At 35.8% G+C, this 24,000-nt stretch overlaps 1 protein-coding gene across 1 annotated transcript; it reads right to left on the reverse strand.

Moving 5' to 3' along the window:
• Positions 1–3,735: 3,735 nt before the first annotated feature.
• Positions 3,736–5,668, reverse strand: LOC109827368. The gene is made up of 2 exons (XM_020394366.1): positions 5,418–5,668; positions 3,736–5,340 (listed from the first exon to the last, which is right to left on the reverse strand). The coding sequence occupies exons 1-2, from the start codon at positions 5,606–5,608 to the stop codon at positions 3,768–3,770; spliced, it is 1,764 nt and encodes a 587-aa protein (XP_020249955.1). The 5' UTR covers positions 5,609–5,668; the 3' UTR covers positions 3,736–3,767.
• Positions 5,669–24,000: the final 18,332 nt, after the last annotated feature.

The following is a 24,000-nucleotide window of genomic DNA, read 5'->3' on the forward strand; positions in this document are numbered from 1 at the left end:
AAAGGGGAGAGGAGAGTAATTAAGCAGGTGTGAAGCGATGTCTAAGTATACAATCGCATAGCCGAGCCGAATATTAGTGTATTCATTGGTTATGCTATGTTGTTGGCACTCTACAAAAAGAGGAATGTATTCAACACGAGGTTTGCATTTAAGAAGTGAAGTCAAGTAGAGTAAGCAAAGGCAGCAGTAGCAAACGAATCAAAATTCTTAAACCTGAAACATCTGCTTATTTTGCCGAGGATCTACGATCTCCCTAACTTAATGATGAGTATTCTAATAATACATGAAGGAACAGATGTCAAGTATTGATTACAATGCCTATCTAATGCATAAAGAAATAGCAAACTGACCATAATCTTCTCTAGCACGGAGATTGTAAGCTTCTTCTATGATATGTCTCAGCGAGTGATGTTGACTCTACGTCGGCTGTTGAAACTTGCACATGAGAATGACATAGCTTTCGGCATAGTTAATACTAAGTTACCTATTCTCCGGTTCGTATTCAAAAGTTATTCTGCCAGAGAGGGGCCATTATTATTAGGCATTGTCAATGACAAAGTAACCACTTAATTAGAGTATGATTATAATGTACACTGTACGCTGTAATTGGTAGAATAATGAGTCCAAATCAGTGGGACAAACCACAAATGTTAACATGGGAGTAAAGTGGTAATAGAGCATTTAAGGAGATTTCTTGTTGGAGAAAAGAAAAAGTCTTTACTTTAATAATTGTCTTCAATTGTTGTCTACCTAACTACTTAGAAGCTAACAATAGGATACAAGGTTGTTGATAGCGGATCGCGTCGCGTCGCGGCGAGGTACCGCTTAGACTATTGTGGGCTATTGCGACAAAATAGCGGCAAATAGCGTACAGTCAAATAGCAACCAAATATAAATATATTTAAATATTCTAAATAATAAGAAAAATCATATAAAAATATCCATAAAAGAAGCCTCCTATTAGTTACGCTTATTAGTGCAAGTTCAAAGATCAACAATATATCAACCACTGACAATACGGAAAAATCAGTTTATGAAAATATCAGATAGCGAATAGGATAAAAAAGATGAAATTGTACTTCATTGAAAGGGAAGACAGGGAAACTATGAGAAGGTTTAGAGGAGATTTTATACCTTTTTCTCTGTTGCAGATCTAACCAACAGAGATGGAGAAGGAAGTCGGAAGTCGGAGCGGCTGTCCTGGCTCGAGCTGGAGCGACAGTAACTGAAGCTCTGCAATCGGCAGAAGGAGGCTGGAGCTTCGAGGGGGACTGTTCGCTGGAGCCTAGAGCAGAGTTGTTCGCTGGAGGCTGGAGAGGAGCTGCGGAGATGATAAAGTCGCGACGAGGTGGAGCGGAGCTGCGGAGATGATGAAGTCGTGGAGAGGTCGAGCGGAGTTGAGGAGCCTGGAGCGGAGAAAATGACAGGAGTGGGAGAGCGAGATTAGGGTTCGGGAGTGGGAGAGAGGGATTAGGGCTCGGGAGTGGGAGAGAGAGATTCGTCGTGGCCACTTTTATCCGCATTTAACAAGTCGGGTTCGGGTTCGGGTCGAAAGTCGAGGCGAAAAAATCATATGCATTTTTTATTTTTTTGACAAGGGGACATTGGTCAGTACCTTCACTTAAACTCCCTTTGGAGTCCGCCGCACCCCGGTTCGAATCATCCCAGTCCCCAACAATCCGCAAGGAGCTACCCCTTAAGTACCAGGGGGCTCATCCCCAGCACATGGGCGCAGCGGGTCGAGCCGCTACTGACCAAGTAGCAACAAGGATTCGATCTCCTGACCAACGGGCACGAAGCCTGGGAGAATCTCTCTCCCCATGGGGAGCTGACCAGGAGACCCATCTTGCGGGGGTAAAATCATATGCATTTAATAGCGGGTTTAGCGGGTTTAGCCGCTTTTATCCGCTTTTATCCGCTTTTAAGCACTATTCGAGTGCATAGCGGTTTTTCCCGCTAATCTCAGCCGCGAAACCCCTACGCGTAGCGCTGAAGGGCCGCGACCGCTATTCGCCCAGCTATAGCCCCGTTATTGGCCGCTATTTACAACACTGTTAACAAACGTAAATACCAAGTCCACAGAAATCATAAAAACCTAAAAATATGTATAATTATTGTATTGAAGGACATCTTACTAGAATGTATGAATAAACTTACTTTCGCATCAACCTTTTGTTTAGCTAAACAAGTGTACTTATTATAATTGTTGTCCCATTATTCCCTTTACCAAACAACACTTAAGTCTAAGCTTTTAAATATCGGTTATCAAAAATATATCAAACGGACAAAATTCATATAAGATCCCAATTATCGGGGATACATCGGGGATAAGTAATAAAAATCGGAGTGTCATATTCGATGGTGAGCATATATAATATGATGTCATAAAATATAATCTAAATATATTTAATACAATATCAAGAGAGGGTCTTCAAGAGAGGTCATCAAAAGAGGCCTTCGAGTGAGAAATTTGCGAGTGATTTTAGGGGAGAGAACAATGGAGGCGGAGAGAATTAAGGTTACATAATGAGCGGATGTGAAATAGAATAGGATAACTTGGTTTTTGTTTAGTAGATGCGGGTCAAGTATGAAAAAAGTAGGGTTTTTGTCTCCAAAGCCGAACTGGTCCAATTATAGTGTAAATTGTAGAAAATCGGATAATTTTTAACCCATGAGAAATCAGTAACTTTATCAAATTTACACTGATATATCGGGACAAATCGGCCAAAAATGATATGCGATTAATTTTTGCAAAAAATGTATCGTCCATGGCTCAAACCCTATATATCGGCGATAAATCGATAAAATCGACCTATTTTTAAAACAGTGCTCAAGTCATAAGAGATATTATCATTTGATTATATGCAACATATATCTCTTGAAGAAGTTATGTGAAACTATGGTGTTGAAAAGAAATGGTAGCATGCCACATGGTCTTCACTCTTCAAGTCCTATTAGAATGTTACTCTGGCATTAGCTAAATTAAATTGATTCGGGTAAGAATTGAGAATCTTAATTGATCATAATTTCTAATGGATCAAAATATCAGACAAAATTAGTATAAATCATATACAAAACTGAACGATTTAGTGTACAAACAAGGATTTGTTTTAATATTTTATTATGCAATTTAATAACTTGTTCCATGATGATTTCTCTTTTTAAATTGTAAATACATTTTAGCACTAAATTGTAGAAAGTGTCTCTATGATGTAGAACTAGCATCACTAAGATCACTTTAGTTTACTATTGCATTTATATAAGGGTTTTTTACTAGAAACCACCTTTAACATAGGATCATTTTATAGAAACCATCTTTGAATTTTAAATAATACATAAATCACCTTTAAAGAAAATTTTAGTGCAATCAACCACCACCCACCACCTAGTCAACTTTTCATTGAAAACCCAAAAATGCCCTTCAAAACTCATGTTCAAGGCACGTGATTTGTTTGCTAACATGACATAAATGTAACTAACTGAGTCACGTGCCATGATTTGTCTGCATTCTCTCTTATCTAGTTGTGGCATTAAATTGATGGCATTTTTGCTAGCATAAAGACTTATTTAAAAGTGTTCTCCTTCAAAAAAAATGTGCAATTTGGTAACAGCACTTATATGATGCCCATGTAATGGAATTGATAAAATAAGTAACAGGCTTTAGAACTTCAACTAGAATATGTTACCAATGGCAATGTCCTCATAACAATAGCGGGATGAACTGTACAACTACTAGTGCGAGGTATTAGAAAGCACAACAATGATACCTATTTACATTGGGAAGTGCCTACTCCAATGTCTTTTATGGAAATAACAACTATTAAACTTGAGGAATAAGGAAGTCCATCCATAGAATTGTAAGAGAATACATCGCTAACCTGACGAAGCTCGCTGTAGATGTTAATCAGTCTGTATCCAAGATTCAGAATATCTGAGGTTAGTGGCGAAGAGGGTTGTGTATCTTCAACTGATAGATACACAGCTAAGAAAGAGACCATCATGACCCATAATTTCACTAGATCATCTTCAACAACCTTATATTCAATCTCCAAAAAGTATCCCACGGCTACAACCACCTCTCTAGCCACCAAGGGTAGCATCTTTTTCACTCTACCACCATCCATATCCAGTGTCGACAACCATAGCTGGTATATTTTCCCCGAGATCAAGACAATTGTTCCATACACCTCTTTCAAAAAATTATAATGACCTCCATCAGATGTATCCTCTGTGCGTATATATATTTTCTCTTGGATAAAACTTACTAGCGTCTCATTCAATGACTTAAGCATGCCATGAGCTTCAAGAAGCCTATCTTCTAAGCCTTCTTCGTACTTTGAGAGCTCCCTTTCTGAACATCTTTTACATTCAAGCACAAGAGGTTGCATAAACTGTACAAAAACTTCAAACAACGGTTTACTTGTTTCTTTACGTTCATCCGAGGTCTCACTATTTTTTGCCAAGGCTTGATCACTTTTTGCTGCCAAAGAAACTCCTTTTTGACTCTTAGTACTTGTAATAAATAAACGGAACAAATATCCAAAACCCCGCAATACCATTGCTTTCTTATCTGTTATAATATTTCCTAACTTCTTAAAGAATTCCCTGTGTCCCTTAGGCGTCCAAGTCTTTTGCTCTGCGATCGAACTCTTTAAGCTAAAAAAACCACCAATATTGGTAGGATGAAATAAGCCATTTGATAAGACATCCTCCACCAACCTCAACAAGCTCCCAAATTGACCGCATACGCCGCCTTTAGTTCTCAAGTGCAATAGAACCAACAATTCCAACAAGGGTTCAAGTAGACCATCTACAAACTTACTAAAAATATTTGTAGGATCCTTATGAAACCTTAGGAAGTTCACAAAATGCCCAAGAAGAAGGTGCGCCAATCTTAAGACCACATCGTGATCACCATTACCCGAACATCTATGAACAGAACCAACAATCTCAACCACGCAAGGTCTCCACAAATCCATGCTGGCATTATAGAAAGCTCTAGGGTTAGCCGAGAGTATCAACTCGAAGCACTCTAGTACACTCTCAAACAATCTTTTCCCATCAGCCGAACCCTCACTATACTTAAAGACTTGGGCAGCAGATTTAAGAAGGTTTAGGGAGACTGCAAACTGCGAATTCTTCAAACAAAATCTAAGAACAGCCCAGCACCTACAATCTAGACAATGCACGCAAAGACCCGAGCTTTTCTCTCGGGGAATCAACAACGGCTGAATCCAATCAGTAAGAAAAGAGGCTAACCGAGAGACCGATACAGGCTGCCGCCTAGCATCGCTGATACCAACATCTGAGCTAATGAACTCAGATGCGAGTTCGACCTTCCTGCATCAAACCCCAAATCAGAAGATAAAAGGGATGTACGGTACTAAATTGGATTGCAGGGGGAAAAAAGGAGGGACCTTTGGATGTCGAGATCGTTGCGCTGGAGAGATAGGATCAGGTCGAGATTGGCCCACGGCGAGCTGGATTTGGCCTTCTTGGGGGCTGAGGCTTGCTGTTGATCTAGGGTTTCGTCTTGTTGATGGAGCTGGGGCCGTTTTCGTTTGTCTTTGCTGCGAGATTTTGAGGGTTTGGGTTCTGAGGACGCCATGAGGGATGACGAGAAGAGAGCGGGCGAGGGAGAACGAGGCTTTTCAGTAGGGTTTTGGGGTTTTTGAAGAGGGAGGTTTTTAATGGGATATGAATTGTAAGAGTCCAGATTTATTTTGGGCTTGGGCCTGTCTGAGATTAGGCCGGTTGTCTGCCGTACCAAGGCCTCATTATCTAGGTGGGCTCCCCAGAATCTAATTGATCCAGATCCACCTGACAACAGCGGTTTAGAGCAACAAATGATTTGGTAACATCATGGTGTTTTACATTACAAATTTGGATGATTGTCTAATCCTTTTTATTTTTCTTGGAACAACATCTAACTAAATAAGACTTTTGACAATCAGATGCAATTAGAACGACATTGGGATCCAACTACACTTGAATTAAGCAAATATACCTACAAATTTGCTTAATTGATCGATTAACCCTTTTTTCCATTATCAGATTTGTATATAGATTTTCTTATGTATGATGTTCTCTCTTCTTTGTACTATATGATATTAGTTTTGATCTTCTACCTGCTTCTTTTGCCTTCTACTTTTCGGCATGTTATTGTTGACTGATGCACTAATATACGGTTTCTCTTATCTTACAATTGTTTCCGATGCATAATATGAAGTTTGATTATTTTATATAAATCATATTCATATCAATATATATATATATATATCATATATATATATATATATATATATAGTATTACTATATATACTATATATATATATATATAATATATATCATTTACTCTCTATAAAAGCACGAGTTCGGAAAAATATTTCGGAAGACAAAAATACCCTCGAAATTCAAATATTATTCCATTAAGTAGGAGTAAGTTGATAAATTGATGAATTCTTATTAGATATACATGGTATGAAGATAAGGATACAGTTTAAATTAAAATGTAAATCTAAATAAAATTATTAAATACCAAATTTACAAATGTCTACAGAATGAATGGCGTATATGCAGAAACTAAATAAATTAATAAGATAAATAATGTCTACCCCAAAGGTCGAACCCGGGAACAACGTAGACCTACAAATGTACATAATATGGATGCGATATTTATAAAATCCACCAAACAAATTAAAGAGACAAAAGTCATTCTCAAAATTAACAAAAATCATATTTCCCATTAAAAGCACGAGTTTGGGAAAAGATTTCCATAGTCAAAATTATCATGTACTATTTTAAATATTTAATTTAAATTATAATCTATTCGAATCATACTTATATCCTATCCTAATACCCCATGAACTATCTAGAGCTCAACAATTTAAATAAGATTAATAAAATATATGAAATAGCTCCGTAGTATCAGTTTATTACATTAAGTATTACAAAAAAAACAAAAAATTTTAAAAATCATACTCCCTTTAAAAGCACGAGTTCGAGAAAATCTTTTGGTAAATAAAAATACCCTTAAAATTTAAATATTATTTCATTAAGTAAGAGGTTGATAAATTGATTAATCCTTATTAGATATGCATAGTATGAAGATAATGATACTGTTAAAATTAAAATGTAAATCTAAATAAAATTATTAAATGCCAAATTTACAAATGTCTACAAAATGAAGAACGTATATGCAAAAACTAAATAAATTAATGAGACAAATAATGTCTACCCAAAGGTCGAAGCCGGGAACAACGTAGACCTACAAATATACATAATGTGGATGAGATATTTATAAAATCCACCAAATAAATTAAAGAGACAAAAGACATTCTCAAAATTATAAAAAAATTAAGGAAAACAAAAATCATACTCCCTTTAAAAGCATGAGTTCGGGAAAATATTTCCATACTCAAAATTATCATGTACTATTTTAAATATTTAATTTAAATTATAATCTATCCTAATCATACTTGTATCCTATCCTAATATCCCATGAACTATCTATACCTCAACGGTTTAAATAAGATTAATAAAATATATGAAACAGCTCCGTAGTATTAGTTTATTACGTGAAGTATTACAAAAAAAGCAAAAAGATTTAAAAATTAGACAAAATACTCTCACAAGTTTAAAATTACACTAAATAAAAAACTAAAATTTAGAACTTGACAAAGAAAAGAGTAATTGTGTGATATTTTTTCATTAAGATATATAAATATAACTTATAATTTAAGTTTTACTATCCATTTTCAAAATCTAAAAATAGTCAAGTTGATACTGGTAAAAAATTGGTAATAATAACAGATTAAAAATCTCCAGTTAAAGAATAAAAATTAAAAAATATATGATAGATTAAAATTAATGTTATTGTATAAATTAAAGTAACTGCATATAATTTTACCAATATGTTAGAGCAACAAAAAAAGTAACTGCATATAATTTTACCAATATGTTAGAGCAACAAAAATACATAAGTATCATTAATTGATAGATGGCAAAATCGCAAAAAACTAATAAAAGACTATAATATAATAGCTTAACATTAATTGATTATAATTTATAAATATTGATCTCTAATGGTAGTAATATTTATAGGGTAAAAAAATAATAAAGATTTATGTATATATGGAGAACTATTAGAAAAATTAGAAATATCCTTCAAAAGAATTAAGCGGGTTTCATTTCAAATGGAATTTGGAACATCCATGAATCACTTCAACTAACACTAACATAAGTTATATTTATCAAAGAAACACCAATTGAATACCCCTTGAAGAATATATTGAACAACTTTGTTCCAATCAAAGAAACATTCTTCATGAAAGATAAAAGAAAAAGTACTATGTCATGACTCTGCGTAAATATAAAATCATTATTATTTTTCTTATATAGTATCATGACCCTGTGTGTGACTTTATTTAGGGGTATGACTACTAACGAAGGATCAATTCTTAAAGACATGATCAAATATAACGATGTAATAACACTATTAGAATTCAAGATCTCTAAATATGAAGGTAGTATATTTCATTACTAAATTCTTACTAAAGACCACTAAATATAAAATTCACCTTATATCTGTCATAGTATCACGACCCTGCATGTGACTTTAGGGATATGACTACTAACGAAGGATCAATTCTTAAAGACATGATCAAAAATAACAATGTAATAACACTATTAGAATTCAAGATCTCTAAATATGAAGGTAGTATATTTTATTACTAAAATTCTTGTTAAAGGCCGCTAAATACAAAATTCACCATATATATGTCTCAAATATATAGAGGAGATATGCATGTCATCGTAAATTATGTCAATAATATATATCAATCTAAAGATACAACTTACTAAACAAGTAAGAGAATAGTAAGTAAACCAAACAAACATCCATATAACACCGTAAAGAAAAAAATTATTACATTTTAAAGCTAATATGCTACGCTCTTTTAGAGTAAGCTGCTAAGACAAAAGCATCTCCATTAAGACTCTTTATAAATACAGTAGAAATTTAAATTACTAATATATACAACCATTATAGCATTTGAAAGAGGTATGATCTCAGAAAATCTACTCTAAAATTCATACAATTAAACCTAAGAATAATTTACCAATATGCAGACACAATATCGCACCTTTAAGGCAACGATAATTACTATTTATAATAGAGTTAAGCAGTGGTTCTACGTTTGCAAAGGCTGCAACAAGAAAGTAGATAGAGATATTAATAATAAGTGTCTAGATGATAAATGTTATAGAATCGCCGATGATGTTAATTTATGATTTTTTTCATTAAATATTTTCTGTTATTTTAGCCTACTTTAAATTAATCATATTGGCTCGTTGGCTTTATTATTCATCTTTCTTTTATAATGTTAAGTGTTTTCACTTTCATAACACTATACTTCCTCAGGTTAAGCTCGGTTTCATGTCGATCCAAATGAATGAAAATTTAAATTGGCTTTAGATTATATTTATCTCTTGATCAACATAAAATTTTAAACTGGGTGTAGCATATTCTAACAAACATCAAATAAATAAATAATCAAAGAGTAACCGAGGAACAAATTTTAGTAAGAAAATAAACCAAAAATACCTACTCATAATATTTAACCACGTGCATTGCACGTAGGCCTGTCCATCCGGGCCAGCCCGGGCCGGAAATCCGGGCCCGGGCCGGGCAAAACCGGAGCCCGGACCCGGGCCCCCCGGGCCGGGCTCCGGGTCGGCCCAGATTTTTTTTATTTTTTTTAAATTTCAAAAAAAACATAAAAACATAAAAATTACATAAAAATTATAAATTTATTATAATAGTATATATATATATATATATATATATATATATATATATATATATATATATATGATATATATATATATATATATATAGTATATATATATATATATTTATTACCTTTTATAAATATAAATTATATATGTACAATATAAGTTTATGTTTATATATATGTATAAACTATATAAATATATATTATACTCTTATATGTATTTATACTATTAATATAAATATACTTATATATCGTACATATAAGCTTTATGTTTTATATATATATAATATATATATTAATATTAATATATATTATATATATGATATTATATATGATATATATATATATTATTATATATATATAATATGTTATATATTGTATAGTATAGCTTGATATATACTAAGACGAGAGGATATAAATATATACATAAGGAGAGATTGTATACACTGTAACATATTAAGCATACTTATACATATATATAGATTATATATAAGAATATAATAACATATATAAGAGAGAATATACTTATATTTATATATACTTATATACTAAGTAGCCCAAAGTATTCATGTCATTTAATATATGTATATGTATATATATATACACACACACTGACACACATTATACATTATATGTATACATAAACAAATTGAAAGTACTTACTAGTAATTAATAAACAATTGTATGATACATAAACACACACACACATGGACCACCACTACACCACACACATAAACTTATATTCATACCACATATATTTCATAATAAGGAGAGAGTATACTTAATATACTTATATATATATTATATATAATATATATATATTATATATAAGAGATAATACATTAAATAAGAGCAGAGTATACTGATATATACTTATATAAGAGAGTAGTACACTGTTTATTACTTAATATATTATATTATACATATATTATAATATATATAAGAGAGAAGTAATTTATAACTTTATATACTAAGAACGAGAAGAGGATATATATATCATATATTATAACAATATTACAATATATTAGACTGAGATATACATTGTATACTATATATACTTTATACATATATTTAAGAGAAGCCCATACTTATACATATATATACTTATATAATTATATAAGAGAGAGTTTATACTTATATATAATTATAACTAAGAGAGAGTATATATTATATATATAATACTATATATATATATATATATCTATATAATATATATATATATATTACATATATATATACATATATATCATATAATAAAATAAAAAAATAATAATAAAAAAAAAAAAAAGAACATTTCCGGGCGGGCCCGGCGCCGACCGGCGCTTGGCGGGTCTGGCCGGCGTTTCCGCGGCCAAAGCTTGGGCCGGGCTGGGTTCTGGCCCGGGCCGGCAGACTTTTTGGACACCCCTAATTGCACGTGCATAAAATCTAGTATAGCAAATATACTACTTGCACATATGCTGCATATGCCTGCTGGAATTAGTTGACAAAACAAGCATATATAATTAAAGTCTTATTATTTTAGATAAATATAGAAAATAGCAAATATTCTACTTGCGCGTTGGCTGCATACGGCTGCTAGAATCAGTACACGGGAGATCCCTACGTACGGCTGCTAGAATTAGTACACGGGAGATCCCTGCTGCTGCCCAGAATAAAACACATTGTTCGGGTGATATCTTTAAAAATGAAACACAGAGAATTGACTAAATGGGGAAGTTGTGATACATGGATATAATGCTAATATTTATGCTTCTTTAACTGTGTCTTCTTGAGAGATTGTGTTCTTATTTGATGATTGCGTTGGCATGTTCATGAATGATCAATAGTTCATATTTGATCAGCTCCTAATTGCTTCTAAATCCATCATGAACATCATAATGCACTTCTAGATCTATCACCATGAAGCCCACTTTCTTTTTTCTTTCTTTCTTTTTTTTTTGCACATATGTACTAAAATTATTATCTAAGTAATAGTTTTTTTTTGTTGCTTTATTTTTTCCCTCTTTCCTTAATGTTATAAAACACACTCTTTGACTTATTTTTGTGATTACATGAACCTTTCGTATTATAAGTAACAATGTAACATATTCATACTTTGTGAAGAAACATTATATATATTTAATACTTTACAATTATAACTGTTATGGCGGTTTGAAATGTTACTGGGTTAACGTTGTTGTTGAGTTAGAAGTTGGAATGCAAATATGATATTCAATGATAGATCAGTTGGTATAAGTGGTGATGAGAGTATCATCAGTGTGGATTATATCAACAAGAAACAAGCGAGATTCAAGGGAAGAATGTTGATGTTGGCTAAACAGGCAAAGGCTAACAGTGCCGACCATGGTGAGTCACTAAATTTTGAATCCTTTACTTTATGGGTTAATTATATAAACCCCTCAAATATTTTATTCTACTAAACCCCATAAACTTTAGGAGTTACTGTACATAACTCTCCTGAAACATTACATGAAAATTAGTCCTTTAATCCTCACATTAGAAACATCAATTCTAACATGTAATCGGGTAAGCATATGTGTGCGACATGAGATGTTAGAATTGATTGTGTTAATTTGAAGACTAAATGAAAATTTTTATTTGAAGTTTAGCAAAATAAAATTTTTTAGTGAGCTATGTATAAACCCTACAGTTCTTTTGGTGAGTAACAAAAAGTATAATGGTGGGTTTAGTTCCTTCTTTTTTATTGAGGGGGATTGCGTTTGGGGAGGGGGGTTTTGCAATTTACCTTATTTTATATTTCACATTTATATGGTACAAAAGTTATGATGATTTGTCTTATTGTCAATTGATTATTTCAGACATAAACTTAGTACAAAGTAATTCTTCTCATATTAACTGTGATGTGAGCTGTGTTATAGATGCTTTGGAGAATGAAACACAGTTAAATTCTTTTGTGAGAAGTTGTGGAGCAGGAAAAGAAAATTTGAGTACTCGTCTGTCTCAAATATTGTTCGAAATCGGAAAATGACTAGAATAACCATTGGGGGACATATCAAGTTGAATCACAAATTTATCAAATACTTTTTCCATGACTAATCATATCACCGATGTTGCATCTGCATCAGAATTTAGATCAAAGAGAATGAGATCTTCGCATATAATATGCATTAATGATTAATTGTGAATCTAATAGAAAATCATTGGAGGGAATATCTAGCTCTATAACGAATTCTCCATCTCGGTCTATTTTGCCACATCACACTTGAATGAAAAACTATTTATCAAGGTCATTTGCAAGTAGAGCATCTGAAATATCTGAAGACAATTCTACAATTCAAATTTTAGCACCGACAATTTCTACATTAAATAGAGATAGAGGAAATCCTATGTTCTTCATTTTACATTATATGTTTTAATTTTTTGGTTTCATTATTAGTTTTCTTATTTTTAGTAACTTGGCTTTTCAATAATGTTCCGTGACTTAATTAAATGTTTATAGATGCTGAAGCTACTAATTCAGATGTTCAGATACGGACTAATCTCAACATGATGGTAACTATTTTTATTTTCTGGAAAATTAATATTTATATTTGTTAAAGTTATGCTTGAGTTTGAAATGAATAAAATGTTGAACACAATATTTTAATATGGGAAATCCGATATGGTCATGTAGCTACTGTCATGCTAAAATGTGGTTTGATGAACGAGTCTGTAAGGACAGGAAAACTACGAGCCCTAAAATTTCTCTATGTTGCTCTAAAGGAAAAATTCAACTACTTTTACTAAAAGATCCTCCTGAGCTTTTAAAGTTCATTTTGACTGACACTCAGAGTAGAGTGAGCAGACATTTTAGAGAAAATATAAGTGCTTATCACATGATGTTCTCATTCACTTCAATGGGAGGATAAGTCGATACTTATGTGGATAATGGGCTGGACCCATATGTTTTCAGATTACATGGTCAAAACTACCATAGGATTGGAAGTTTATTACCAGCTACAGGTTCAACACCAAAATTTGCACAGTTATACATTTATGACACGGGAAATGAAATATCAAACTAAATTCACGCGGTCAGGTATGTATTTCTTCTAAAATTTAAATAGTGTGTATCTTTGGTTTCATTTTTCAATATATGTAATATGATCATGTTAACTCTTATGGAACAAATAATTATTATCACTATGTTAGTTACATGTCATGCTTTTGCATTTACACATCATATTTTTACATAATTTTATTTTTGAAATATATTTTTTTGTTTATTGATACTGCTTCACTTATAACTCCGCAAGTGTTGTTTGTCACCACTGCCTGTCCCAAGTCAAGATAAAGGATGAGGGTTGTGTTAGGTAGTTGACAGCCAGTGTAAAACATAGTCGGATCCACATGCAAAATGAATCCTATTATATACTTGTTGGGGCGTCCCCACCGCGAAGCGTTGCATCGATCTCATCCTGATACAATGATAAGTAAGCAAGAGTGGTTTGCTAAGGTGTCCCCCGAAAGCGACACATTACATCAAAGTCATCCCGGTGTAATGACAAGTAAGCAATGGTGTTCTAAGATTCTACAATCCTCTAATAGGGTACCTAATAATATTAGATATAGACTAGAACAGTCTAAGAGGGAAAATGATAAGAGACTTTTACAAGAAAATAGAATTAAATTAGCTACTTGGAATATAGGTACACTTACGGGAAAGATAATAGAATTAGTTGATGTCATAATTAGAAGAAAGATAAATATAATTTATTTACAAGAAACTAAATGGATCGGTGACAAATCTAAAAAAATTTAAAAAGACCGAATATAAAATTTGGTACACGGGAAAAGAGAAGAATAGGAATGGAGTGGGAGTTCTTGTAGATAATATAATAAAAGAAAGTGTTGTAGATGTAAGAAGAATTTGAGATAGAATAATACTAATAAAAGTTATCTTAGGTGTAGAGGTTATTAATATTATTAGTACTTACGCACCACAAATAGGCTTGCCCGGGAGTACTAAAAGGAAATTTTAGTATAGATTAGATGAATTAGTACAAGGAATCCCATTTGGAGAGAATTACTTACAGAAGAGCTAATGACAATGGCGATATAAGATATGAACATAAATATGAATGAACGCCAAAGCACACTCAAACAAGCAATATGATCACGGAGTTCGGACCTTCCGTCCTACGTCTCCGCTCCCCACTCCCGGGGAGAAATCCACTAACACAATCCGGTTTGGAAGCCGGAACTTCTTCTACACACTCGGTTTTCTAGCTAACCGAAAACTCTACAACTCACACTCTTGCAATCACACTCTACACCCACTAAGTGTTGGACCTAGCCGTGTCTCCCTCAAGTGCTCGGTTACAACCTCTCTCTAGGCACGTCAACCGACGCCACTCCTCTTGGATTCGACCCTGTCTCTCACCACACACTTCTCTCGGTGTTCAAGTGTATTACAAGTGAATCCTTACCATTAGGCTCAATACAAAGTGTTTGTTCTCTACAATGGATGAGAACGAATTGTAAGCTCACTCTCTAAGATACACAATCTCACAACCCAATTATACTATGAATGTAAATACAATAAGCTCAATAGGTTGTGTGTGAACAAAGAGATATAAATCAAAATCAAACTAAACTCAAATATAAAATCTAGCTTAAGAACAATGATAATCAAACAAGTATATAAATGTAAAGCTAGAGTTTGAGTTTAGAAAACTTCTCAATTTGATAACAAGAGATGGAGGGATGATAGTTGGAAGCTCAAACTTCAATAGATAATCTCCTCAAGCTCTTGTGGAATTTGATTCACAAAATCGAAACACTCAAATGCTTAAAAGCTTATAAACACACTTTAAACAAACTTAAACCCTTGATTAAAACTTTCTTAAACTTATTTTAAAACTCTCTTGGTTAGCTTGAGAGTTGAAGACAATGGGGTATTTATACCCTCTCACAACTCAGCCAAAAAACCCCAAGAGAAAAGACAAAACAGCCCCAAGGCAACGGTCAAAAAACTAGCCGTTGGAAGCTGAAGGAACACTCGTCGGTTGACCGAAAATTTTCATCGGTCGACCGGACCGGTCGACCGACAGCTTTCTGTCGGCCAGGAAACTTTTGACCTCAGGTTCGGTCGACCGATCCGGTCGACCGAAAACTGACACTCAAAAAACCTGATTTTAAAATGTTGTTTAAAAATATCAAATAAATTCTAAAAAATGTAAAACTTTGGGGAATGATTGTAGACATGATAATAAACATGCTACAACGACTGGTTTCGAAAAAGGACTTCCCAAATGAAAAATATCATCATTTTACAAAATAGTCCAAAACATGAAAACCTGAAAATTGATATTTTGATATTTTGACTTAAACAACATTTTGAAACCTTATGAAATGATTGTATAGACTTGATAAAAGATATAACATATTGTTATGAAGTCTATAACCTAGAAATACAATATTTTCATAAAATTGCATATTCTATGCAATATATTCAAAACACTAAATATGATTTCATTAAATATAAGCTTGTTAAAGGTGAAATCATATATAGGCATATAAACGTGAAACAAAATAGTATTTTTCAATTCTATTCATTTGTTTAATATATAAACTCGAAAACTATTAAACCAAAAACGTATATGTATATATATAAAACTATATATATATAGAAACCAAAACTTGTGTATATATATATAACTATATATATACAAAGAAATCAATAAATGTGTGTGTATAGATATTGAGCTTAGAGTATATAACACACATAATATAAAATCTAAAACTACATTACCCAAGCCGATCTTGATCTTCAATAAGCTTGACTTGGTACACTATGCGGATGAAGCTTGAACTTGATCTTTAACTTGAATTGTATCCGCCAACCTCCTTTTTGATATCGTCGTTATGGCGCAATCCATCCATCCTCCAACAACGTTGTTTGTCTACAATACATAGGAATACACAAATACTAGACAAACAACATTAGTAGTAAATTGTTTGTAAATCATCATCAAAACAAGAAGGCCAACAAGGATTTTAATGAGCCTGTTGGTAAGGATAATAACGGATATAAGAGGAAACATGGAGGTTTCGGGTATGGAGATAAGGACGATATTAGTAAATCAATTCTAGAGTTTGCAATATCGTATGATTTGATAATAGCAAATACACTTTTTTAAAAAAAGAGATGAACACTTAATAACCTTTAAAAGTGGTTTTAATAATAGTCAAATAGACTTTTTTCTTACTAGAATGGAGAATAGGTTAATATGCAAGAATCGTAAAGTTATACCAGGATAGAGTTTAAGTACACAACATAGATTGATGGTCTTAGACATATCTACCCTTTAAAATAGGGAGTACTAGAAAAACTTTTCCCCCCCATAAAGCCCTCTAAATTACATGTGTAATCACAAAATTGCCTCATTGACATTCTCATTCAATTGCTTAATAAGAAATTCAATGACATAATAGTAATTTAAAGAGATTACTTGGGCAAATTAATTATAACTTTTTCTTCTTTTGCAGGACTTGCATCTACTGCATATGTATGCTTCATTTGATTTATCTTAGCAATTAATCTATTCTTCATTAGTAATGTTGTCATATCTATGATCTAATCAACCTATTTCTACTCATAGAAACTTTTCCATTTCAGTTACAAAGTTACAATATCATGTTAAACCAATAAATGATTATGCTAATCAATGCTTATCACTAAGTATTTGAGTTTTTCCCCTTCACTATAGTTACAAAAAGAAAATACAACTCAAAAGGTTATGTGACACTTATAAATTAGCTCATGATGTGCTCAAATGATCAAATCCAATATATCCTACTGTCGCGCGCCTTTGCGGAAGCCTTGCACGAACTCACAACGAACCTGTGATCACAAGTCGAAGAAAGCCAAACTCTTGCACAAATCCAACCAATAACGCCAAATCAATCCAAACACAGAGATATACGTGGTTCGGCAATTTGCCTACGTCCACGGGGAGAGGATGGGGAGATTTCACTAAATCAAGGAGAGTACAAAGGGTTACAATCACACAAATTCTCTCAAACTAACCCTTAACCAAAGATCTCACCTTGCTCACAATATCTCCCTCTCACAATGCTCAAAAGATTCCTCAATCTCTGATATATAACCCTCTCAAATCGTTTCCCTATTTATACCAAAACAAAACCCCAATTAGACTGCAAATAGGAAACCTGCGTATGCAAAAAACCCGCTATAAGTCGACTTAACAGAGGGCGTAAGTCGACTTGGCAGAGGAAAAAACAGCAACAGGAGAGGACTTCATAAGTCGACTTAACAGACATTATAAGTCGACTTGGCAGAGGAAAAAATCACAACTCCGCTGCAGATCGTAAGTCGACTCGTGCACACTAATGAGTCGACTTACCATAAGTCGACTTAGCCTTGTGCATGAGTCGACTTATGCCAGTTTTTCTGGTTTTTCTGATTCTTTTCCTGATTTCTCCACAATTCTCCACCTCGGCGAAGTTTGCCAAAAATGAGCCGACACCAAACCAAGAGCATCAATGTGTCGTCTCTCCAAATACGGCTGCACCACCATGGTTGCCTACGTACCCCCTCTCCCAAGGGATCAAGCCGCCCGTAGTTCATCCAAATGGCCGTCAACGGCCTCAACAATCACAAATATTCAACAAGTTTCTGCAATGATCAAACTTGTTGCTTGGAACCACCTTCGTGAGCATATCCGCCGGATTATCCTTCGTATGGACCTTCACAATCTCCACATCGCCATCTTCAAGAACATCTCGAACGAAGTGATAACGAACGTCAATGTGCTTCGTCCTCGCATGAAAAACCTGATTCTTCGCCAAATATATAGCACTCATGCTATCACAATGAATAGTGACGGATCGCTGCGATATACCAAGTTCTTCCAGAAGTCCTCGAAGCCAAATAGCCTCCTTCACAGCCTCCGTAACTGCCATATACTCTGCCTCCGTCGTAGACAAAGCCACCGTCGACTGTAAGGTGCATCTCCAACACACCGGCGCACGGGTCAAGGTGAACACATACCCCGTTGTAGATCGGCGCTTATCCAAATCCCCGGCATAATCCGAATCAACATAGCCAATGCATAACTGCCCACCTGTAGTGTCCCGCTCATAAACCAAACCAACATTGAGCGTACCTAGAATGTACCTCAAAATCCATCTCACGGCATCCCAATGACCCACTCCTGGATCGTGCATGTATCTCGACACCATGCTCACTGCCTGTGACAAATCCGGCCTCGTACATACCATCGCGTACATCAAGCTCCCAACTGCGCTCGCATATGGAGTCTTCGACATCAACTCACGGTCTTCAACTGACTTCGGTGAAAGGTCAGCTGAAAGCTTCAAATGGGCTCCCAACGGTACACTAACTGGCTTCGTATCCATGCTAACATGGAATCGCTGTAGAACCTTCTTCAAATAAGCCACCTGTGTCAAACAAATTCTGCCCTTCTTCTTGTCTCTGCCGATCTCCATCCCTAAAATGCGCTTCGCCTCGCCCAAGTCCTTCATCTCAAACTCATTCGAAAGCTGAATCTTCAACTCATCTATAGCTGACCTGGAACTTGAAGCAACCAACATGTCATCGACATAAAGCAATAAATAAATGTACGCACCTCCTCTCAACTTGCGAAAATACACGCAAGGATCAAACTGGCTCCGAGTGTACGAATGACCAAGCATAAAACCATCAAATCGCCTATACCACTGTCGAGGAGACTGCTTCAAACCGTATAGCGATTTCTTTAGCCTGCAAACCAACTTATCTTTCCCTGCAGCTCGGAATCCCAATGGCTGAGTCATATATATTTCTTCATCAAGATCACCATGAAGAAATGCTGTCTTCACATCCAACTGATCTAACTCCAATCCATACTGTGCCACCAAAGCTAGCAAAATCCGAATCGACGAATGCTTCACCACCGGAGAGAAAACCTCATTGTAATCAATACCTTCCTCCTGTGCATAGCCCTTCGCAACCAACCTAGCCTTGAACCTCACTGGAGTGCCCTCAATGCCCTCCTTCTTCGTGTACACCCACTTGCACCCAATCGCCTTCCGCCCCTTTGGAAGCTCTACAAGCTTCCATGTATCGTTCTTGTGAAGAGACTCCATCTCCTCCTGCATAGCCACCTGCCACGAATCAGCCTCCGAACTCTGCTCGGCCTCTCTGAATGTAGTAGGCACCATCTGCCGAGCCACCCTGGGGTGGCTCGGCCACCGAGCCACCCTGGGGTGGCTCGGCTTGGGCCGAGCCACCCCGGGTTGGCTCGGTTTAGGCCGAGTCCCCGGGTGTGTTCTGTTTCGCCGTTTTCCGGTGTTTTCCGTCTTTCAGTTCTTCGTTTGATTCGTCCGGACTTTGATTTGATAGCCCGGGTCTTTATTTGGCAGTATTTCCGCCTCGGTGTTTGAGTACAAATCTATTTTGTCGTTGGACGACTCGTTGACTTTCCGAACTGTTGGATTGGTTCCACAGGCGAACATATGCCGTTGTTTGTGTGCTTTATCGCCTCGTCGCTCGAACATCCGTTAATTTGTCGAACCATCATGCTGAACCATGCTAAGGGACCTATAGGTAATTTTATACGCCTACAACCCCGTCTCAAGAATACCTATGCTGATGTATTAGCATCACTTGCGGCTACCTTAGCTCTACCTGAAAGAACTACGCAGCAAGTCACAGTGACAAGTAGACAATTATTCAAATCAAAGTATGTACTGCAGAGAAACACAGTTGAAGCGGAACCTTCAACACTCAAACCTAAAGATTGGCGATTTCCGATCATTGATTATGTCTTATACGGCTTATTGCCTGAAGACATAAAAGAAAGAGAATATATTCGTAGACAAGCACCTAGATTCTACTATTATTCTCAATCCCAGATTTTGTATCAAAAGTCGTACGATGGACTTTTGCTTCACTGTTTGTCAAATAGAGAAAAAAAAGAAGCCCTTAAAGAGGCTCATGATGGCATCTGCGGAGTTCATCAGCCCGGTCCTAAGTTCTGGGACCGACTATGCAGATTGGGTTATTATTAGCCTAACATGGTACAAGACGTTGTTGCTTATGCCAAACGATGCCATGCTTGTCAGATACATGCTAATTACATACATCGACCACCCGAGCATCTTCATCCTTCAACCACATCATGGCCTTTCGAAACGTGGGATTGGACATTGTTGGCCCAGTGACACCACCCTCTTCCAAAGGACATCGCTTCATTTTGGTGATAACTGATTACTTTTCTAAATGGGCGGAAGCAATCCCGTTGAGAGAAGTCAAAATGAGTGATGTTATTAAATTCTTAAAACATCACATCGTATATAGGTACGACGTTCCGAGACGTATCATTCATGACAATGGGCCCTAATTCGTTAGCCAAGCCTTCACTCAATTCTGTGACAAATTCAGGATCAAGAATTTGGCTTCAACGACTTATAATCCTGTTGCTAACGAGCAAGCAGAAGCATTTAACAAGACCATTGTCAGAATTCTCACTAAAGTGGTTTCGACGAACAAAAGAGATTGGAACGAGAAATTAGGTCAGAATTTGTGAGCTTATCGCACAACGGTTCGAATGCCGACAGGAGCGACACCATATTCCTTGGTGTACGGATGTGAAGCTGTATTACCATTAGAAATCCAAATTCTCTCTTTGTGGATAGCACTCGTAATTGGTATGACGATGGAAGAGAGTCATCACCGACGTCTTGAAGAATTGGAAGCGCTTGATGAAAAGTGGCTATTAGCTCAGCAACACATTGAGCTTTATCAAGCTCAGATTTCCAGAGCATTTGATAAGAAAGTTAAATACCGCACATTTAAAGAAGGCGACTTGGTTCTTGCAGTTCGGCGCCCGATAATTTTGAACTCTAAGAAGAAAGGAAAGTTTGAGCCAAAGTGGGAAGGGTCATTTGTAGTAGAAACTGTCTACTCGAATGGAGCCTATCGTCTTATCACCCAAGATGACGATAAACTTATGATGCCTATCAATGGTAAATTTCTAAAGAAATATTACCTGTAGACTTCATCATCAAATGTACCTTGACGCGGGAGAAGAAGCAAATAAAGGTAATGATTTTTTTATTTCATCTCCTCTAAATTTCCCTCACTAATCCTCTTCAATAGGATAGTGGGACTATTATTGTGTTAATTCTACCTCCGATTGCTGATGGTCTTCCAATAGTAACCTACAATGTGATGTGTTGCTCTCCTAAAACATCATCATTTTCCCAAATGACGTTCGTTTTTCTAACTTAGGCCTACCAAGTGATGTGCCTTCGTTTCCATCAACATCGTCATACTTCTAAAGTCACTGAACGATGTAATTTCCCTAACGTCGTTATTTTTCCCAGATGATGTTCGTTTTCCCTAACTTAGGCCTACCAAGTGATGTGCCTTCATTTCCAATATCATCATACTTCTAAAGTCACCGAACGATATAACTCTCCTAAAACGTCGTCATTTTCCCAAATGAAGTTCGTTTTCCTAACTTAGGCCTACCAAGTGATGTGCCTTCATTTCCAACATCGTCATACTTCTAAAATCACCGAACGATGTAATTTACCTAACGTCGTCATTTTCCCAGATGACGTTTGTTTTCCTAACTTAGACCTACCAAGTGATGTGCCTTCATTTCCATCAACATCGTCATATTTCTAAAGTCATTGAACGATGTAATTTCCCTAAAATCGTCATTTTTCCAGATGACGTTCGTTTTCCTAACTTAGGCCTACCAAGTGATGTGCCTTCGTTTCTTTCATCATCGTCATACTTCTAAATCACTAAACGATATAATTTTTCTAACGTTGTCATTTTCCCCTAATGACGTGCGTTATCCAACATTGGTTTACCAAGTAAAGAGCCTTGGTTTTCTTTACCTTAAGTCATTAAACGACTTGATATTCTTAACATCGCCATTTTTACAAAATAACGTTCGTTTTCCCAACGAGTCTGCCATGTGTTGAACTTCATCCTTAATACTTAGTTATATTTTGAACCTCATTATCATACATTTGATCTGGGGTCTAAAAGAGACTAAGGATAGAAGAGAAATCTTAGCATTAAAATCTAAGAGAAACTCTTTGACAACTCATCATACTGAGGGGAAAAGTATGGCTAGTCTAACTCAAACGGTAGTTGGTAAAGACCACCCAAGTCCGTTGACAGCTGAGCGTTTGCTAAAAATCCTAAGTTAGAATGCTTCATGTTCGCGGGAAAAATTATAGCTTTCTTCATTGTTGATATCATTGCTATCTCAGTTAACAACTTTATGCGTTACAAAGATCCGGTCTTTTTATAAGATCCGGTTACAATGAAAAATCAAAGAAAACAAAGTAAAGATTACAATTTTTTCCTTTTGTGTCGAACGAATCGCGAGCTCCTGTTTTGCGGTCACTCGCTTTGTGTGGGTTCTTTGCCTGCGCCGGGGTTATTTGCCGTGGACCACCGCGTGATCTCGATCCGGTCGGATCTACACGATATGACGGGTAATATTCCACCAAGGGAATAATAGCCGGGAGGGATTGTTTCACCAAGGAAACAACCGCTCGAATCTCGGGATCTAAGAACCAAGCTTAGATCCGGAGTGTGATCGTGTAGATCTCAAATCCAATCCTCTCGAACTCCTGCCTTATTTGGCGTTGGTGATCGCCGAGCACCGGATCTGAAAGTCCAAGTCTCCAAGCCTTCAAAGTTGTGATCTTTTTTAGATCTGAGTCTTCAATCCAGCAGGGCTTCGCCTCTCTCCAAAATTTCCAACCTCTGAAACAAATGAGCACAAGGCCTATTTATAGGCACTCAGAACTGTGCCCGCGCACAGTTCTGAGCCTAGCCACCCATGGGTGGCTCGGCCTTGGCCGAGCCACCTCAGGGTGGCTCGGCTTGGGCCGAGCCACCCTGGGGTGGTTCGGTTTCGGCCGAGTCCCCGGGTGTTTGTCCGTTTCGTCCTTTGTTTCCGGTTCTGGTTCTCTTGTGTGGTTGATTGACTTGGCAACGACTCTTTGACTTGATTCCAGATTTGGCAGTGAGTCGGGTTCCTGATATGGCAGTAAACCAACTTCTGAATTTGAGTCCGGAATTGATGTTGATTTGATCGTGATTCATCCGAGTTCGCTCTTGTTTAGATGACTCGGTGATTCACCTAAACATTGGTTTGATTCCGCGTGCGAGTGGATGCATTCCAATGCTTGGGTGCGATTTGTC

This window comes from Asparagus officinalis, unplaced genomic scaffold (assembly GCF_001876935.1).
Source record: "Asparagus officinalis unplaced genomic scaffold, Aspof.V1 AsparagusV1_Un165, whole genome shotgun sequence".
NCBI lineage: Eukaryota > Viridiplantae > Streptophyta > Magnoliopsida > Asparagales > Asparagaceae > Asparagus > Asparagus officinalis.